The sequence below is a fragment of the Siphateles boraxobius genome, unplaced genomic scaffold (genome assembly GCF_051911475.1).
Source record: "Siphateles boraxobius isolate OS27281-9 unplaced genomic scaffold, OSU_SipBor_1 120, whole genome shotgun sequence".
NCBI lineage: Eukaryota > Metazoa > Chordata > Actinopteri > Cypriniformes > Leuciscidae > Siphateles > Siphateles boraxobius.
In genome coordinates, this window is record NW_027508723.1 from 1,526,865 (window position 1) to 1,547,905 (window position 21,041).

A 21,041-nucleotide genomic window follows, 5' to 3' on the forward strand; every position below is an offset into this window, starting at 1 on the left:
TAATAAATATATATATTACACATACACACACTGTATAATAAATATGAATATTTCTATACAATATTTCTATATACAGCAGTGGCCAAAAGTGATGTCCAGCCAATTAATGTTGAAAATACCCAGAATACCCCTCAACACAGTTATGATGATTACAGGAGAAATCCTCCCTTACCTCCAGGATCCGGGCTCTTGTATTCAGTGTTTTGAGATAAATCTGTCTCTTCTGACCTGCACCAAAACAGCAACCACACCATAAAAATACATATGAACAAAGGATCAAATCAAACTGTATGATCTTATTCTTGATGAAAGATTCAGACGTCAATTTTATTGCGCTGATGAATCACTCTCGATAAGACAAGAAATGTATTTGGAAAGTTAAGTGTGATTTCATGACTTTTTATAACAAACTCACAGATTTGAAGTTTTGTGTTTTTTGGCCGCTGGTTCATCGTGCGGTTCTGAAGACACTTGACATCCCGGGTCGGCCACGCCGGCAGCTTCGTCTGCTGTTCAGATCAAAGCACAGATCAGACTGATCACATGACTTCTGGCCTTCAAAACTCAACTTATTTTTCATTAGGGCTGGGCGTTATGGACCAAAAAAAATAAATAAAATTCTCTGTATTAGGCTTGGGCGGTATCCAAATTTTGATACCGTCAAACCTCCTCCCTATTTTACCGGGGTATACGGTATTACCGTGACTAATTAAAAATTATGACATAAGGCTCAGACAGCGTCACCAAACTGTTGGCTTGTGTCTACACCGTTCAGAAACTGAATACCAGATCGGGCATAAAAAACACACACAAAAAAATCAAGGCCAACCCGTGCACGTTGTGTCTGATCCCGGCTGACGGCATTAAATGTAATATGAGCCGGAGCCCTATTTAGACTCGACTATTTTTAATACGTGGGCAGTTATAATATGGTGGCGCCAAATAATTGTTTAACCCAGGTGCTGAGGGGGTGGTAGATATAAATACTATTTATAAATGAGCAAAAACGGGACAATTAATAATATTTAATTATTTTAATTATGACAATGAAAGTATTCATTTTATTAATTCATTTAAATTTAATTAACAAGCAACAAGCCAGAAGTGCATTTGTAAATCCGGTGAAACGCGTCCATTGATTTTTATTAATACAACTTTTCTGTCAGTGCTGCAAAGATTAAGTTGACGATCGCCATCTCCTAGTGAACGCGCATATATAGAGAGAAATGCAAATCATGGATTACATAATCAGAAGGTATAGGCTAGCCCTTTTTCTTTTCCTTTTGAATTGTTTCGTTTAAAGAAATTGACGATTGATATCTCCGTAGTGAACGCGCCTATAGAGAGAAATGCACATCATGGATTAATCAGAGTAAATGCTGCCTATATTTCTTTTCCTTTTGAATTGTTTCGTTTAAAGAAATTGACGAATCGCCATCTCCATAGCTAACGATAGAGAGAAATGCACATCATGGATTAAATAATCAGAGAGTAGGCTAGCCGATTTCTTTTCGTTTGGAATAGTTTCGTTTAATTTGATGATCGCCATTTCCGTATGAACGCGCATAGAGAGAAATGCACATCATGGATTAAATAATCAGCGAGTGGCCTATTTCTTTTCATTTTGAATTGTTTCGTTTAATGAAATTTCAAGCTTTATTTAGATATCTTTCATGTCTGTGAGACATACACTGAGTTTCGGTTAATTTATGATGAGATTTCAATGCAAGTGAACGCGGCGCGCCAGCGCACGATCATGTCATGATTATGTTGTCTGCTATATTTGATTCTTATTTATTATTGGTTGATAAAAAAAAAAAATTAAAATTAGGATACAATTTATACAAAACGAAATTCACTTTAAAGAAAGGCCTTTTACAAAATGAAACTTAATTAAGTGGTCAATGTCTGACTCCCGATGCATCCCATCTGTTCAGTTTTCATTATCAACGTAAAAAAAAATAACATTATAATATTTTAACAAATATAAACGAATGCGGTTATTTAATGAACTCGGGGCAAAATGCATCCTCGCAGCACCGAGTGGGTGGTTGTTTCGGAGATGCGACATTAGGTTAGAGGTGTTTCCATCTCTCGTGGTCACCTTTTTTATTGCAACATTTACAAATTGCCTCGTCAGTATTTACCGCCTCTCCCTTCTCTCTCTCTCTCTCTCTCCTCCACACTGTCACTTGATGACAACTACATAAGCATTTTTAGGCATTGAATAAATTATATTTATTTATTATATATAAGTGCCGGTAATGACGGTATTGAAACTGATACCGTTGCTATTTTAAGACCCCGCGGTATACGATATTACCGAAATACCGCCCAAACCTACTCTGTATTCTTTGGCTGATTGGTGATATACAATATATATCTCAGTATTGTCTACTTTTTATTTGGATAAAAAGAATTTGGATTTTTTACAATGTTTTTGAAACATTCTCTTCTGCTCATCAAGCATGCATTTATTTGATCAATAATAAAGTAAAAAATCTGATATATTACTGTGCGTTCACACCGGACGCGAATAGCGCGTCAAATTCGCGTCTACCTCGTCTAGTTTGACGCTTGACCACTTTGTGTTAATTTGCGCGACAAGAGTGAAACTGACGCGCGTAAAAACAAAAGTTTGAAGCAAAATTTACACGCGTCGCGCGTCAGAGGCGAAAGTTTCAAAAGTTTCGAACCCCGTTGGCGGCCATCTTTTTACAAGATGTCTGTTGTTGATGGGTCATTTATCGAGAGAGTCACCGCTCTGTATTTGCTCTGGAGAGCAGAACAGTGGCGAAGGGATCATCATCGCCGTATTTGTGTCCACCAGACCCTTCGGAGGCGAACCCAGTTCGGCGAGTTTCACCAGTTGCTCCAGGAGCTGCGCCTGGATGACGGCCACTTTCAGCGGTACTTCCGCCTGTCCCGCGCCCAGTTCAATGACCTGTTGTCCCGCATCGGAGCGGGGATCACCCTCGCCCTCGCCCACCTAATCTGTAATTTATTTTTGTTTTGATGATAAATGGAGCCAGCCTAGGCTACTACAAAAGTGATTAATCTGTCCTGTGTTTTTTTTCCCTCACACAACACAGACACGAACTATGTTCTTTCACTAAAGTATGTTGGTTCTCTTTACATTAGAATAATAATAATAATGTTTCATATAATCTAGATTAGATATGGAATAAATAGCATACAAAATGAATGTCTCGTATATTAAAATCAAGTTTTTATGTGGTAAAATATTTACTTCACCACGTGACAGCAGCAAGTTGGCTCCTGATTGGTTAACGCGGCTCGAATTTGACGCAGAAGTTCAGATTTTTCAACTTGGGCGGCAGACACGAATTCACGTCAAACGCGTGAATGCACAAAAAGCAATAAATAAATAATTTGCGCGGAACGCGACAGACGCTCAATTCGCGCCATTCGCGTGAACTTGACGCGCGAATGAGGCGAATTCGCGTCTACCGCGCCGCGCTCTACGCCTCATTCGCGCCGCAGGAATTTTTTACGCGTGTAACGCGTCTTTGCATTGACTTAACATTGAAATCACTCGCGCTAGATGCTCTACTCGCGTCAGGTGTGAACGCACCATCAGAATGTTAATCAGCTGTTTTCTATGTGAATATATAGTAAATTGTAATTTATTCCTGTGATCAAAGCTGAATTTTCAGCATCATTACTCCAGTCTTCAGTGTCACATGATCCTTCAGAAATCACTATAATATGATGATTTGATGCTCAAGAAACACTTATAATTATTATCAATGTTGAAAACAGTTCATATTTTTGTGGAAACTGTGATACATTTCAATTTTTGCAGGATTTTTTGATGAATAAAAGGTTCAAAAGAACAGCATTACTTTTGACCAATTTAATGCATCCAATAAAAGCATATAAATAAATCTTACCGAGCCCAAACGTTTTGAACAGTACAATGTATAAAAGGAAAACTATGCTGCTAATTATTATTTTTCAGAAAACACATGTTTTGTAGAATTTGTAAAAATAGTACCCCTTTTTTGTGATGATTACATGATTTCTGTATACATTTTGTTCATGCACAACATTTTTAAAGAAAATAGACAGAGAGCTGGTAACAACATATTTATCCTCTAAATACCTCTGCTACTGCTGGCTTCTGATTGGCTGTTGCTGCTTCCCGCTGGTCTCTGCTCAATTTCCCTCTTCCTGTCGGGCTGACGTGCCTGAAACTCCTGTGTATGTTAAGATAGAGACAGATTTACCAAATATAACACGATTTTAACAAATATGCAATTTATTTGTTAAAAATTGATGCATGTATGTCAGTTGAGTAACATTCAAACAATTGATGGAAAAAAATATATTTAACTATTTATGTGATGAAGTTTAATATTTAGGGTTGGTTCAAATCCTAATCACTAATACAACTGCATGAACATTTTTATTTTAGTTGTGCTTTTCTCAATCAATTAATTAATTATCCGAATTAATAATCATCTGCGATATTGACTCGCTGTTTTTTTTTTTTTGACATTTGCATTATCTGGCATTGGTAACAAGCCTCTACGAGCTTTCATGCTTGCAGTTGCCAGATTTAAGAGTTTAAATCCTGTAATCAGTGGTTTTCTCTTAAATAAATACAGTTCCTGTCCAGTTTTTTTATTTAATAGGACAGTTCATCCAAAAATGAAAGTTTTTTTCATCATGTCCTTACCCTCGTGTTTTTCCAAGCCTGTACGAGTTCATTACTTTCGTTGAACATATAAGTAGATATTTTAAAGATTGTTTATTACTGTTGTTGAACATATAAGTAGATATTTTAAAGATTGTTTATTACTGTCGTTGAACATATAAGTAGATATTTTAAAGAATGTTTAAAACCAAACATTTGATGAGCCCCATTGACTCTCAAAGTATGGAAGTAAATGTTGCCTGATTACCAACATTCTTCAATATATCTTTTGTGTTCAGCAGAAGAAAGAAACTCATACAGGTTTGAAACAACATGAGGTTGAGTGAATAATGACAGAATATTCAGAGTAAACGATGACTTGATTTAAATCTTTGGGTGAACTGTCCCTTTAAAACTAGCTTATTGTTGTTCCAGTGTTCATAATGTAAAGATTGGTAATTTATATGATAAACTAGATGAGATAAACAATGCAAATTGATTTGCGCTAGTGATGAAATGAAAAAGAAAAAGAAATCTAAAATATTCACGATCAGTTTAATCATTATTGTGTAGCTCTAGCACACTTACATTGCTGAAATAGCGCGCGTGAGGATTGAAATGTCGCGGGAATCCCATGTGTGGAGTTTTGATGGCCACTCCCATTGGAACGGGGCCGAGGAGAGACGCTCTGGATCCGGGACTGAAGAACTGTGGGAACTGTTGCCCACCCATCGCAAAGCCACGCATGCTTCCAGCTTCAGACAGGAGAGAAGTCAATCAGCACGTCACCAAACACAACACCATTACAGACTAGCGCTGGGTGCTAAACCGGTTCATACCGAACACCGGTGTTCATTCTGGTCCCACTTTATATTAAGTGGCATTTGAAAAATATGTACACTGTACTTATTGTGTCCGCGCCTTGACTGTATTAGAGTAATGAGAATATAATAGTTCATTAGTGCTCGCTTTACTTTTTTCAGCGGCGCTGAATCCAGAAGGTTATTTTCCATTCATTTTTCCCATAGGGATTTAAAAAAAGTCTTCGTAAAAGAGTTATAAGCCATGAATCAAGACAACGAGCGATGAGATGATCCATAACACTACAATCTTTGATTTGAACCAAAAAAGTTTTGGAAAATCTGACAAAAAGTCAAAGGTTCAAGACTGTGAACTTAACAACTTTAGTGAGGGAAAGAACTTCAATCCCATGATGCACAGCGAACAGCATAATCAAGATTAAAACAGTGGAGAAACATAAAACTACTCATTTACAAATGTTGATTATACATGTAAAAATATACAGTAGTCAACATCTGAAGTGGATCAAAACCTTTCATCAAAGTTATACACTGTCTAAGGCAGGGGTCTCCAACCTTTTTTCATTTGAGAGCTACTTTTTAAAAAAGATAGTGGCCGAGAGCTACTCATGTAATACAATACTTAAATCTGTTAAATAATGTCTCATAACTCTCATATTAACAACTATCTAAACTGTTTTAGACCTAAAAGAGTTTTTGTAGGCCTATATATGTCACCCTTAAATGTCAGAGAAAAGAACAGAATCAGAGATTAATTTTTTTAAAGAAAATTGTACTTTGCATATTACACTGTAAAAACACATAATTATAGTTGATTTTATAGTGCATCTTAACTAGAGATGAAATGGCATGAAAATTTCATTTCATGATTATAGGGACCAAAATGATCACGGTTATCACCGAATCCTGTTCAAAAAGTACTAATACTACACAATAAAATCAATTCACCAAGGTTTATGTCGATAACCAGCAAATAACAAATATAATTAGAATTCATTTGCACTTTTTGTTTACATAAACAAAATAACAACATTGAAAATGATGACCAGATTTTAAAGGAGTGTCGTGCGACATGTTATCTACTAACATGTAGCCTACAAGTTACAATAAAGTTTTGACAAAAAAAGATTTATAAAAAGCTCGCATATTTCAGCCTTTAACCCTCCAAACCCGATTGACGCTCTAGAGCGTCAAAGGACACACCCCTCAAATATCTATTTATAACTTCGGATCGGATCATGGTATTAACTTACTTTTTTTTTTATGAAAAAGCTGCCATTCCTCTGCATATACTGTGTTGACTTTCGCAAATTAAAAGCATTTTTTATTTTAGTGCAAATCTATTGCATTTTACAGGGTTTTCTTTTGTTTCTTTATATTTTTTCACCCAATTTTTTTTGCAAGTGTTCTAAAGCCTTTGGGGAATTTTTTTTTGTTGTAAAATCCTTTGTTTATTTATGTTTCATATTTTTATATAATAAAAACAAAAAAAATAATTTCTGTTTTTGTATTTCTTGGTGATATATCACACAATAACTCATATAAATGTCTCAAAAAGTGTATTTTCAATGCATCCACATTGTAGGTGAGAATCTATAGAATCCAGAAATATGTCTCTCTTTACTCTGCTATGAAAATTGACCATTCCAGAAGCAAAAATATCAACATAGTGCCAGGTGGCCTTAAAACCCCTTAGGGTTTGAAGGGTTAAATCGTTTTTATAAAAAGAATGAGTCAAAAAAGATAAATTACTGACGGTCACAATGCACATTAGCTTATCTTTCATTATTAATAGTAAAATTCGGTCCGATTTTCCCGTGGCGTCTGTCGTTGCTATGCAACCATGCACTGCGCTCTCCACAATGACAGAGAAGTTTTAGTATTTAATGGATTTTTCATCTGCGCCTGGAAAAAATGAGCGCGTCGCTTCAATTATGAGCTTCCTACATTTGAAATAACGAACTTGAGCGCGCAAAAGACGCGATATGTGAAAATCGCAAAAGACGCTTGGTGAGCTTGCTCCAATCAGGCCACGAGCTACTGGTAGCTCGCGAGCGACGTGTTGGAGACCCCTGCTCTAAGGACATTTTTGATTAACTTTTTTGATCTATTTCAAATGCTGACTACTGTATTTTAAGTTTATTATAAAATATGCATACAAATACAAATATTTCAGTATTTTGAGAGCGTAGAGAGATCGACTCGATTATGCATTCGCAGTGGTTCATGGGAGTGGGCGGAGCTAACGAGATAATATAAGATAATATCGCTTTAATATAGTGTAAAACATTTTTATTCTTTTGATTTTCGGGTAAAACATGCGCAATACATTTTTTAAAAATAATTTATTTAATAAAAAAGTTAAAGGGAATATTATTCGACAAGAAAAACTTACAAGAAAATGATGGCCCCATATGTGCTGCTATGAATTTGAAAACTCTGCACCATTCATTTAATGGCATTAATAGGGATCACAAATAAATGTAAAAGTAAAATGTCCGAATGACTTCCAAAACTGAAACTTTTAAGGGAAATGTTTTTTCCATTGTCATGAAAATAATGTGGTCTTAATGATCCTAAAAAGAGGCTTTATTTAATTTTAGGGTAAAAACATGAACTTTATAATTAATAATAAGTAATCAAGGGAATATTATTTGAATAGAAAAACTCAAAACTTGTTGTGTCGAGATCATTGGTAACACTTTACAATAAGGGTTCATTAGTTAACTACATTAATTAGCATGAACTAATAATGAACAGCACATTTATTAATCTTTGTTTATGCTAATTTCAATATTTACTAATACATTATTAAAGTCTTGTTAACATTAGTTAATTCACTGTGAACTAGCATGAACAAACAATGAATGACATTAACAAAGATAAACAAATACAGTAACAAATGTATTGCTCCTGGTTAGTTCTTGTTAGTTAATGCATTAACTAATGAATCTTATGGTAAAGTGTTACCCAGGGCTCGAATTTCGGTGCGGGATTGCGGATCATTTTAATCATTCCCGCAGGTCTTGCGTTTATAATGCGGGAATTTCCCGTAAACATTCATTCAATCTAGCATGTAGGCCTATGAGTAAATTTAACCTAACAGTTTATAAGATCAAATCAATCATTTTAAAACATTCTGCAAAACGCAATTTCACAAACAGCGTGAGTGATTCTGCCAATGCCGCGTCTTCTCTGTCTCTTAAAATAGGTTACACAAGGCAAGCCAATCGCACGGCTGCAGGCGGCGACTCTAGACTCGCGTTTCAGGAGTCGGGACATTTGATGGAAATGTCACTTGCACAATCGGGCCATTGCATCGTCACTATTGTTTATAATTTGTGCGTCTTTTTAAGTCTTACCTATTTAAACATTCAAGCGATTTTAACCCGCATAACAAACAGCTCGTGAGTAACAAACCTGAGTTATTTTTCTTGAATTATAGCGCTTTAACGCTCAAAAGCACACAACATTGTCTAAATTCCAGTCTTGGGGAGTATCCTCTCAAACACAATCGGTTATGTCTTAAAACAATAATACAAAAAGAAAATGCATGTGACACTATAATGAAAACAGTATGGGCCGTTCACGTTACGTGTTTTGCGCGCTCATCCTTTGCTGAAACGTCTTCGTCTTCATGGAGAACGTGGCTCATGATTGCTTAGCAACAAGGAGCCCTTTTTAAAAGAGGAGAAAGTGGCGCGGACTGTGTTTAAACGCAACATGTGAACGTGGATCCGTGCGCTAGCTCTTAAAGTGAGAGTAGCCTAAAATGTGTCTGTCATTATTGTATATAAAACAACAAAAGATAGCATTAATTGTAAGGAATCAGGATTAATAGCCTTTGTATTCAAATTATACAGGACTAAAATACTATTCCGTGTTATTTTACATTTGATTACTTTTTTCCGTTTCTAGCATTTCTGAATACTAGTGTTATTAGACCTAAACTTTTCTCTTTATTTCATGTATTTATTTGTGCTACTTTTTTCAATTTAATTCAAAGATTGAAATCAAGCTTCCTTTTGTTGTGTAAACTAAAAAAAAATTACCCAATTGTAAAAACACAAATACTGTACAATGAGCGAGCAAACATTTAGCTAAACTTATTTTGAAAAATCGTCTAAAAAAACTCCCCCCTCAAATTAAAAACTCCCCCCCATAAGAATAACCTAAAGGGGGATTTCCCCCCTATTTTCCAAAACGAAATTCAAGCCCAATGTACAAGATCATTTATGGCCTCAGTGAGCTTTTATATGATATGATATTTATATGATATATATATGCTTCCATATCAGCTAGTATGAACTTGAAAGCTCTAGTATGCGAATGAATCAACGCTGTTAATTTACAGACATTTCTCACAGCTTCTGTTTGATTCTGTACGTCCATGAACGCCTGGGGTTTAGGAGGAGCGCTGGTCTCTACAGGATTTAAGGGACTACATGTGTCTTAATATAGTGCTTGCTATATTAGGATGACATGATAAAGCATGTGGCTCAGTTTACCCTGCATCTGTTGCATGAGCAGAGCCCCTTGCAGCATGGGATTGTGTCCGATGATGGTCTGAGTCGCAGAGCACAGGTTCACCATACGAGCAGACGGAGGCGCGGGAGCCATCGACCTGTTTAATGACGACACAAACACAAGCGTAGTTCTTAGTTTAATGTAAAAGAAGCATTATTATGAAAAAATAAGGTTCATTAGTTAACATGAACACATAATGAACTGCACGTGCACAACATTTATTAATCTTTGTTAATGTTAATTTCAACATTTACTAATACATTATTAAAATCTTGTTAACATTAGTTAATGCACTGTGAACTAACATAAACAAACAATGAAGAGCTGGATTTTTATTAACTACAGGACCAAATGTATTCCTCATGGTTAGTTCATGTTAGTTCATAGATACATTAAATAATGTTAAGTTACAAAGTGTTACCAAAATGTTAAATGCAATATAACATTATGAACATCCGTGCAAAATTATACATTTTAATGTATTTAATGTATCATTTTAATGGGTCAGTGAAAAGAGTTGCTTAGCCTTCAGAAAATATTGTTAATTGGGATGTACGATATATCGACCACAAACAGCCGATATATGATCTTTTTTAAGGTTATCTGGCTAATAAAAAAATTGGCTTAAATATTAAAGCCGATAAATAATGAATTTAAGTCCATTGTATTTAGTTTCAATAACTAATAGTTTCAATGTTTGTAATTATTTTGTCTTGCTTTTGAAAGAAAAAAAATCAGTTAAAAGCACATTTTTATGCAATGGTGAAAAATTGTCAAAATTAATGCGAAGAAATGCGAAAAGCCACATTAGGTATTTGGTATTCGGCCAAGAATTTTCTACATCCCTAACATTAGATATCAGTTTGTTTTCCACCAAACCCCATCATAAACACACAGAACACTTGGAATATACGACACGTGTCACATGGGATCATTCTGTGATGCTTCTGTGTCTTTTTTTAAAGCTTGATGCCTGTCACTTTTTTAAAAAAAGAAAGAAGGTCGTAATTCATTAGAACAACAGCAGGGTGAGTAAATGAGGACTTGAGTTTCATTTTAGGGTGAACTATCCCTTTAAGAAGAGGTGTAAATGAGATCTCTGAATCATCACATAGTTTGTGAAATTATGTCTCACAGAAAGCTTTCAAAAGACTGATTTGTTCTGATAATCTGTGTGTTCCTTTACTCACTGAACCTACACGCTAGTGCATAAACGTGTGAGGGAATTTCCTGCATTATAAGCGCAGAACCAGCAGGAATGAGAAAAAAAGAGAGTGTAACACTCGCAATCCCGTGCCGAAATTCAGGAGCGTTTATAACATAAAATCAAATTATCGACTATGATCGTTAAAAACGACTATGAGATCGCATTGCATGAGATTAGTCAAATTTAGGATTAAGTATAAAATGTTATTATTTGTTTTTTAGGGCTTAAATGGGACGGCACTGAGTTAGATTAGTGAACTTCTTCAGCGACGTACATCCTGTAGGCCTTTAAGATCTGCACAAAGGTTTCAGATAACCAGTCCTAAGTCTCGACTAAAATCAAGGATCCATGTCAGATCTAGCCTTGATGCATTTAAATCTCATTTAAAGACTCTCTTGCATTTGATCGTATCTCATTTTTGTAATTGTTTTATAATTAGTTGTTGACCGATATTGGTTTTTTGATGGCCGATGACTATCTTAGAGAGTAGGGTGGCCGACATATATATACATTTTATATGTATTTTAATCAATATTTAAAGGGGCATTGTGTAGGAATTTCTCCCATCTAGCGGTGAAATTGTATTTTGCATTCAAACGAATTGTGCTCTCCAGCGACTCGCGTTTTCAAATGCGTGTTGCAACTACGGTAGCTGTTATGTACCAAAAAGCTATGACAGGATGTCTTCTAATAGCACTTCGTCGAAACGAACGAAAACGCGTTATGCTAGTACTTTTTGACCCTCTCTGCTATTATAGTTTTTCAAGATGGCGGATCGACGTGGAAGCCTCCGTGGATCTACCCGTCACATATATATATAAAGATAATAAATTCTTCGTTTACAAGGATAAGTCAGATAATTGGCAGAGGTATTTGTACACCATTGAGGACATATTTATTAATAAAAATATTGATTTTAGCTAATAAAATACCTAAAAAACTACACATTGTCCCTTTAATAAATTAGAAATAAATTAGAAAACAAATCTTTAAAATAAACATGCTTATACTTTAGATGGCAACTTCTTGAATCTGCAATCCTATAACACTATTTTTCACAAATAAAGTAATTATTTAAAAATACATGAATAGAGTGTTTTCACTACACGTCATCAATCCGGAAGTCGGCCATTTTGGAGGCACTGAACGTAAACAACGCCACTGAACTGAACGGACTTGCATATTTGGCTGATTATTGCTGCTGAAAAATGGTCGTGTTTTGGTCAGTACTAATCGGTTTGCACCGGGAAAAAACATTTTGAGTTCTATAGACTGCCAAAAGTTAAAGAGAAGAGTGCAAAAAACGCATGAAAGAAGGCGCTGGTGGTTGAGAGAGACACAGCATCAGCCACATGTGTAAATGAAGCGTTGATTATGGCTAAAATGTTGACAAAGTAGTTAACTATGGCTACATTCACTCTGTCAGTCCAAATCCGATTATCTTTGAATCCGATTGGAATCTGATCTAAAATGATGTCCACAGTGTGTATCGCAACTGTTCAGATCCGATGTGTGTGTTCATGCAGCTCTTTGGCAATGTGGCAGTGACGTTGTGTTAATGGAGGGGTTCGCATTTGCAATATTGTCTGTTTTTTTTAAATGTTACAACATGTAACATGACTCCTGCGTCTCGAGCTGCAGAACTGGAGGAGGCTGGTGTGCACAGCTTTTTTTCCACGTCGGTTTCAAAAATAATAATTTTCTGCTTGTCTGGCACTTTGCAACAACACAGCCTTGTTTCGGCAGCGACTTTCAGCATGTTCCCTATAACAACGTCTGGCGTTTACATTTTACGTGACGTGAGAAAGTCACATACCACGCGACATCCGATCCGAGCGTTCAGACTGAAGCGAATTACCTGATGTGTGATTTGAATATGATTTCAAACCACATATGGATGTTGCTTGAAATGGATTTCATGTGCTTTTTTGGACTGACAATATGAACCCGACGTCTATGCCGAGATAAGAAATAGAAGGACGAATAGCGGTAAGGGCTAGAGAAGCTAACGTTAGCTCGTTCACATCTTTACCACATATTAACTTTAGTTCGTCAAAATCCCGCGCTGTTTCCTGCTTACTAAGTCCTTCTCTATATGATTTCACAGCTTCCATGTGTTTTTTCCGTAGTTTAGACATCATAAATTAGTGTAACAATGTGTTCAGTAGTACATAAATAGTGCAATCCGTGCTGTTGTTTACATCCGAGTATCTCCAATATGGCCGCGCATCCGGGTAACTGAGCAAATCGTGACGTAGGTGCAAACCCTCTATGTGTGAATAAAAAGTAAACACTGTAACAGGGCACTCAGTAATCTGGTAATTTCGTGCGCACTGGTAATCATATTTTTTTAAATAAAGACAAGGTAACGCTAATTTTACATACAGCACGATGAAAACGATATGAATATGACACAGTGGGCCATTGGATATAGCACAGCATATTTTAAAATGACGGATTTAAAGTTTTCAATCGCGTCTCCTGTGAGGCTGATCTTCTGTTCGCATTCACTCGCTTCACACCGACTGTCACTCGCAGGAACACGTTTATGCAGGCTACAAACGCACAATTCACAAGATATCACAGCTGGATTCGATTAAATCTGCAAGGTTTGTGAAATTAAATGTTTATTAGACATTCAGAGATTTGTTTAAATGATGTAGCTGCGCATTTGCTGAATGTTGACGGTAAAATGAGAAAGTATTTTAGCCTGATCGTTTGCCTTTTCTGTTACAAATAATATAAAAGCAAACGCTTTACTTTTTCGCATAACATTTACTTTCTTTGTTTACCAGTTCTGTCTAACAAAGTATTAGAAAAAGGAGAATGCGAGTGAGCGCTGTGTGATCAGGCGCTGTCGTTCTCAGCGCCGCCCGTCAAAATAAAAGTTCGGAGCGCCGTCAAAATAAAAGTCCCGCTTTCAAAACATCGGCCAATCAGAAAAACGTATCGACCGATGCCGCTATTTAAAAAAATGCCAAATATCGCCTTGCCAATATATAATTCGACCACAATTTATAATCTTAGATTGTATGTGCTGGGCTGTACGTATAGCACTTTGGCTAACGTGTGTTGTTTATAAATGTGCTTGATGGATAAAACGACTGAGATTTGTAGTGCATTCATGCAGCGCACCGTGCCGTCTGATGGTGGTGTGTGATGTGATGTGCGGGCGGAGGCTGAGGAGGTGGAGGAGGAGGTGGAGGAGTCTGATGCTGGAACAGCTGTTGAAGCTGACGCAGATGTTGCTGAAACTGATGCTGTTGCTGAAACTGATGCTGTTGCTGCTGCTGATGCTGCTGATGCTGCTGATGCTGATGAGGATTAAACATTCTCCTGACGTCTGTACGCTGCGCTCAGAGATTCACCTCTTCAATCTGGGAAAAACAGAGATGAGTTACTACATATAACCCCCTTCACCCTCGTTCCTACGATCACTGGGTAACATTATGCAAAGGGATGCACGATATATTGGCCATCATATCGGTATCTGCCGATATATGTCCATTTTTAATGTTATCGTTATCGGCCTGATAAGAAAATTTGGCTCAAATACAAAAGAAAAGAAAGAAAATTTGGATAAATAATGTATTATTTTCTTCAGCTGAGACACTTCAGATGCGCACTGTTCAACATGATGGATTTGAATTGCTTGAAATATGATTGGAATCTCTTAAAAAAAGGAAAATAGAGTTCAGTGTAGGGCTGGACCAGAATATTCGAATATTCGTTCGGTGGGTTGGTATTCGATTTGAAAATTTGACATTCGAATATTCGTTTTTTTTTTTTTTTTGCACACCTGGGATCCCCCGCGAAACGGTTCTCACTCGCGCTTGAATAAGGCCGGCGACACACTGGCTGCATGGCGTGAGCGTCTCAGCTGTGTGGCATGTACGTTTTTATTTCAGCTCCCATGTTAACAGGTTGGAGTTTGCACACTGCCTGTGTGAAACACGCGTCTCAGGCGCGGCTCGAGCCACGCGGAAAATGCGTGCATGCTAGAAATAGAACCGACGCCTAACTGCAACGGGAGTGTTCTCTGGCTAGAGCGCAGAACAGCGGAGTTTGTATGGACCGAAGTGCATGCCTGAGCTTGTGTTTTGGGTTAAGCTGCGTTGCTTTGACATTGTGGAAAATAGAATAATAGAAACAAAATGTATTAGCCTTTTACCCGTTATTATCAATCTAAATTAATCTCGTTTTTAATTTAACTTAATTTCGTTTTTCTTTATTTAAATTTTGTTTTTTCTTTATTTAAGTTTCATTTTTCTTTATTTAAATTTCGTTTTTTCTTTATTTAAGTTTCATTTTTCTTTATTTAAATTTCGTTTTTCTTTATTTAAGTTTCGTTTTTCTTTATTTAAGTTTCGTTTTTCTTTATTAAAATTAATTTTTTTCTTTATTTAAATTTCGTTTTTCCTTATTTAAATTAATTTTTTTCTTTATTTAAATTTCGTTTTTCTTTATTTAAATCTACCCTTTACTGTGTCAGTAATTTGTTAGTCAGAAAAATATTAGACTACCTTAAAAGTATTGCTTAATTTAACAGACCTGTGTGTGTGCGTTTTATATCATAGTGGAGTGTCCGTTCTCGGAGCATATAAACCCTGCCCGCGTGAGGTGCGCTGCTTCCCGCTCGCGCTGTTCTGTAGCTGACTAAAAGTTTATTAATTCTGAATGTGTCGCGTCTCGCGTGTCCATCTATATTGCACCAAATGCAACACTGCACTCCCTTGTGAAGTCGGTTGGATGAACGGTTCTCGAAATAATCAAAATGCAAAAAGACAGACCAACACAGAGATTCCTGCCTTTATTAGTGAAAAGAATATGTTCAGCCCCCTCTCGCCGAAGCTTCGAATATTCGATGTTCATTACTACCGAAGCTTCGAAGCTCAAAAAATGGTATTCGGACCAGCCCTAGTTCAGTGCAACATGTGTAGCGCAAATCCGTCATATTGGCTACAAAAAATGATAATGAGAACATTATATAATTGTGCGCTTGGGACATGGATTTTACTGGTGAGACTTTTGTTTTTGTAACCAGGCTCTCAAAAACTATATAAAAATTCAGATTTAGATTTATCGGCCAATATATCGGTTATCGGCTTTAAAATATAAAGAATTATCGGTTATCGTATCGGCCAAAAAATCATATCGGTGCATCCCTAATTATGCAGTAGTATTATTTCGACAATTGCAATTACGATTAAAACTGCAATATGACATGATCTGATTCTGAACATCTCATATTAAATCATCAAAATTGTATAAAGTCTGTCTCTGAATTTTTACACCAAGTCTTTTATTAAAACTAGTTTACCGAAACAACCTGCAGCCAGTTGCGTAAACCGCCACTATGTTAAGACTGTGCTACTGTACATTATTTAACAAACCGGCTTATTTACTTATTTCAATTAAGAAGACTTCACCCAATCATAATAGAAGACATGTGTATGCGAGTGTGTATATATATATATATATACACACATTCCACACACACATATATATATATATATATAGTGCCGGGCAACGATTAACCATGATTAATCACATCCAAAATTAAAGTTTGTGTTTAAATAATATACGTGTGTACGTTGTATAATTATGTATATATAAATATGCACGTATATATTTAAGAAAAATGTGTTATTTATATATAAAATGTATATTTATATACAATATAAATAGTGCATAAATATATGCAGTATATACATGCACATATTTCTTAAATAAATACATGCATATGTGTGTACTTACTTACATATACAAAATAATTATACACAGTACACACACATATTACGTAAACAAAATTTTGTATTTTGGATGCGATTAATTGTTGCCCAGCACTAATACAAAAAAAATATATATATAGCCTATATACACTGCCCTGCCAAAAAAAAAATCTGCTGTTTGGATTAAAATAGGCAAATGCTTAAGGGTTTATAATTGGATCATAATTGCAGTGATTATTATGTTCCTAGCATGTTATATGTTTGTCAAAAGTTCTTCTAACTCTAATTGATGGGGTGTGTAGCTTTTCATTTCTTGAACAACCATTTAGGAAGACACATCATGGACATATTCCAGGATGACAATGTCAAGATGCATCAGGCTCAGATTGTGAAAGAATAGTTGGGAGGAGCATGAAGAATCACTTTCACACATGAATCACACAGGAGCATCGGCCCATATATGCTAATTTCTTATTTTATCATTATTGGCCTGATAAGAAAATGTGGCCGATATATTAAAACCGATAAATAATGTATTATTTCCTTCAGCTGAGACAGTTCAGATGCGCACTGTTCAACATGATGGATTTGAATTGCTTGAAATATGATTGGAAAAATTTCAAACAAGAAATACAGTTTATATACAGCACAACACTAATCTTTCATATTGGCTACATAAAACTACGATGAGAACATCATCATAATTGTGTGCTTGACATGGATTTTAATGGTGAGACTTTTCTTTTTATAATCAGGCTCTCAAAAAGGATATAAAGAGTTTAGATTTCATCTTATATATATCAGCTATCAAATATAAAGAATTATTGGTCATCGTTATGAGACAAAATGTCCATATCGGTGCATCCCTAGTACCAAAAATAAGGAGCTCCTCTTGATGGAAATAATATCACATACATTTTTGGTGAAAATTTTGTATTGACAAGGCAAGAGAGTCAAGTAACTTAGAAAATAAATGTTTAGTATATGATGTAAAAGAGTAAGCCCTTAAAGGCAAAATATAAAATAATATATATTACCTATATATATATTTATAAAAGGGATGCAAGGGAGTCCGTGGAAAAATCTAGAGGAAAACGGTTAAGAAAATGTAAAATTAAATAAATAATAAGATTTTAAAAAGTCAATAAATTAGATTAAAATAAACAAGTTAATAAAATGCCATTCAAATAAAAAGAGTAGTTATTAATCAATAAAATAGATTAAAATAAATTAATGAATGAATAAAAAGTTGTTAGTTATTAGGTTATTAATAGATTTAATCAGAATTAAAATAAATAAATAATACATTTAACAGTACATTACAATAGTGAGTAGAACAATACAATAAAAGCTAGTTTTAGATTTTTAACGTAAAATGTTCAGCGTATAATGTGGGCATTTATAAAAGATAGCTTACTTTTAAATGTTGCGATGGACATGAGGATGATCATATTTGGGATTCTGTGGCATCTAAAGCAGCCGAATGACGAATGAGCGAACAAACAAACAATGAATCAAGACAAAACAACAACAGCTCGACAGACTTGCAGTGTCTCAAACCCTCGCTCCCTACATAGACAGCAGCTTTTAGAGCATCTTTATAGCATGCAGATGCATTTAAGGGAATCAAACAATTGCAATTATGCCTTAAGATGCTGTTTATATAGATGACTCACCAGGGTTTAGGACACAGCCATAATCTTTATCTGTGTGCTATATGCTAAAGCGCTAGCTGTCAGAAACACGACAACATCAGCGACCACCCTCAAGCCTCTCTCATAATATTGATATTCTGAACCTTGGTGTCCACTTATCTGCAGAATAAAAGCTAGTACTCACCAAATTTGCTGCAGGGATTATGAGTTTAATAGAGGAAAAATGAGCGAACGCCTGTTGAAAGTTCCTCTGTCACATTAGCGCCGCGCTAACACTCGCACACCGGTCTCAGAGCCACAGTGGCGGCAGCACGTGACACAGCGACCCCTGCAGGACTGGAGGAGACACGGCGCATTACACTGAAGCACCCGCACATTCAGACATGGATCCAAGACACATTTTATTCATCTTCTTCAGGAGACTAAGGATCATTGCACCAGTCTGGAGAACATTTTGTTCATTTTACTTGTTTACTTTATTTAAAAAAAAAAAATCTTTATTTATTGGGGGTATGTGGATTGAAGTTTGTGAATAAGAGATAGAGAGACAGACAGAAAGACAGACAGAAAGATAGATATATGGATGGATGGACGGATGATGGATAGACAGACAGACAGATAGATAGATAGATAGATAGATAGATAGATAGATAGATAGATAGATAGATAGATAGATAGATAGATAGATAGATAGATAGACAGATAGACAGACAGAAAGATAGATATATGGATGGATGGATGATGGATACATAGATAGACAGACAGATATATAGATAGATAGATAGATAGATAGATAGATAGATAGATAGATAGATAGATAGATAGATAGATAGATAGATGGTTAGAACAACAGACAGATAATAAATAAAAAGACAAACAGACAGATTGATAGGTAGATAAGCAGGCATAGATAGATGGATGGATGGGTAGACAGACAGATATATATATATATATATATATATATATATATAGATAGACAGATAGATAGACAGACAGATAGATAGAGATATATATATATATATATATATATATAGATAGATAGATAGAGAGATAGATAGAGAGAGAGAGAGAGAGAGAGAGAGAGAGAGATAGAGATATATATATATATATATATAGATAGACGGGTAGAACAACAGACAGATAATAAAGAAAAAGACAAACAGACAGATAGATGGATAACCCATCACAGGAGTGAAATCACATTAAAATGAAGCGCGCACACTAGTGAGAGAACACGGTGCTGCAGCTCGTGCCCGCGCGCGCGCTCACTGAGAGAAAAGCAGCTCATCGTCATCTCACAAGGACTGCACACACACACACACAGAGAGACAGAATAACTCAATGCCGATATAAGAGCCGTCCTGAAAGCGTGATCGAGAAAGAGAGAGATAGAGAGACAGAATAAATCAATGCCGAAATTCATTTGAAACACATTCATTCGTTGCCGGTCATCGCGATGGGGAACCGGGGGATGGAGGATCTGATTCCTCTGGTCAACCGAATGCAAGATGCGTTCTCCGCCATCGGTCAGAACGCGGACCTGGACCTGCCGCAGATCGCGGTGGTGGGCGGACAAAGCGCCGGGAAAAGCTCCGTGCTCGAGAACTTCGTGGGGAAGTAAGTCGTTCATGCATTATAATCACATGCAACACCTAATAACATACAATAATAAAGCAGTATCAATCTTATATTCCAGCTCAGTCATGCATCAATGATATGCAAAGGTCATTGTGATGATGATAACCTTTAAGTGTTATTGAGGCATGATGGAGGATCATACAATCACCAGCCATTTTCACAACAACACATCTAAATCTAGTTACATAATCCCCCTCAATAGTCATTTATAGTGTATTCTTCAATATGCATTAGTGCATCATCATCATTAGTGAAATCTGTAATGAGGATGATAATAATAATAATAATGCACAAGCTCAGAAGCCATAATAGAAATACTGTGTGAAAGATGGATGCTGATGCAGATTCACCGTTGTGTTGCTGGAGATTCAGCCTGAACAAGGCAGATAATAATGAGCTGAGATTATGCATAAGCAATTAAACATAACAATTATCTGCCCTTTTATTATGGAGACGTTCTCTAATGTTGCATGGCATTGTTTCAATATAAAAACAGAAAACATTTGATTTCATGCATGCAACAACAACAACAACATCCTCATTAGTAGTTAGTGTTTGCTAGCTAATTAAACCTCTTAAAGTGTGTTTGTGCTCCAGACATGAACGATTCCTCAAATCTACTACTAAGTGTTCAGATGCACCATTTTCACCTGCTGGACCAGAAAACAGCTGGTGAAACACTACAGATACACATTAAATGACTCGAGTCACATCTAGATATCCAGACGATCAGAGATGTGACACCATAGCAACCTAGAACATCTTAGCAACGCCCTAGCAACCACCCACAACATTCAAGCA

The 21,041-nt window shown here is 36.0% G+C and overlaps 2 protein-coding genes across 8 annotated transcripts in view; one reads left to right on the forward strand and one right to left on the reverse strand.

The window, feature by feature from the left end:
• Positions 1 to 18,894, reverse strand: part of ciz1a (cdkn1a interacting zinc finger protein 1a) — a 38,606-nt gene extending 19,712 nt beyond the window's left edge. For all 3 annotated transcript variants that reach the window (XR_013200995.1, XR_013200996.1, XM_077222490.1), the window contains exons 1-7: positions 18,787 to 18,894; positions 14,351 to 14,592; positions 9,990 to 10,105; positions 5,249 to 5,415; positions 4,127 to 4,220; positions 416 to 509; positions 173 to 228 (exon numbers count right to left, since the gene is read on the reverse strand). Coding sequence is in view for 1 of the 3 variants with exons in the window: in XM_077222490.1 (XP_077078605.1) it covers positions 173 to 228; positions 416 to 509; positions 4,127 to 4,220; positions 5,249 to 5,415; positions 9,990 to 10,105; positions 14,351 to 14,547 (724 nt within the window). In the remaining 2 variants the exon portion in view is untranslated. The remainder of the gene's footprint in view (positions 1 to 172; positions 229 to 415; positions 510 to 4,126; positions 4,221 to 5,248; positions 5,416 to 9,989; positions 10,106 to 14,350; positions 14,593 to 18,786) is intronic.
• A 960-nt stretch (positions 18,895 to 19,854) lies between these two features.
• dnm1a (dynamin 1a) overlaps positions 19,855 to 21,041 on the forward strand; it is a 123,423-nt gene continuing 122,236 nt past the window's right edge. For 4 of the 5 annotated variants that reach the window (XR_013200998.1, XR_013200997.1, XM_077222498.1 and 1 more), the window contains exon 1: positions 19,855 to 20,219. Coding sequence is in view for 3 of the 5 variants with exons in the window: in XM_077222498.1 (XP_077078613.1) it covers positions 20,059 to 20,219 (161 nt within the window). In the remaining 2 variants the exon portion in view is untranslated. The remainder of the gene's footprint in view (positions 20,220 to 21,041) is intronic. The other variant, XM_077222497.1, reaches the window with a different exon arrangement.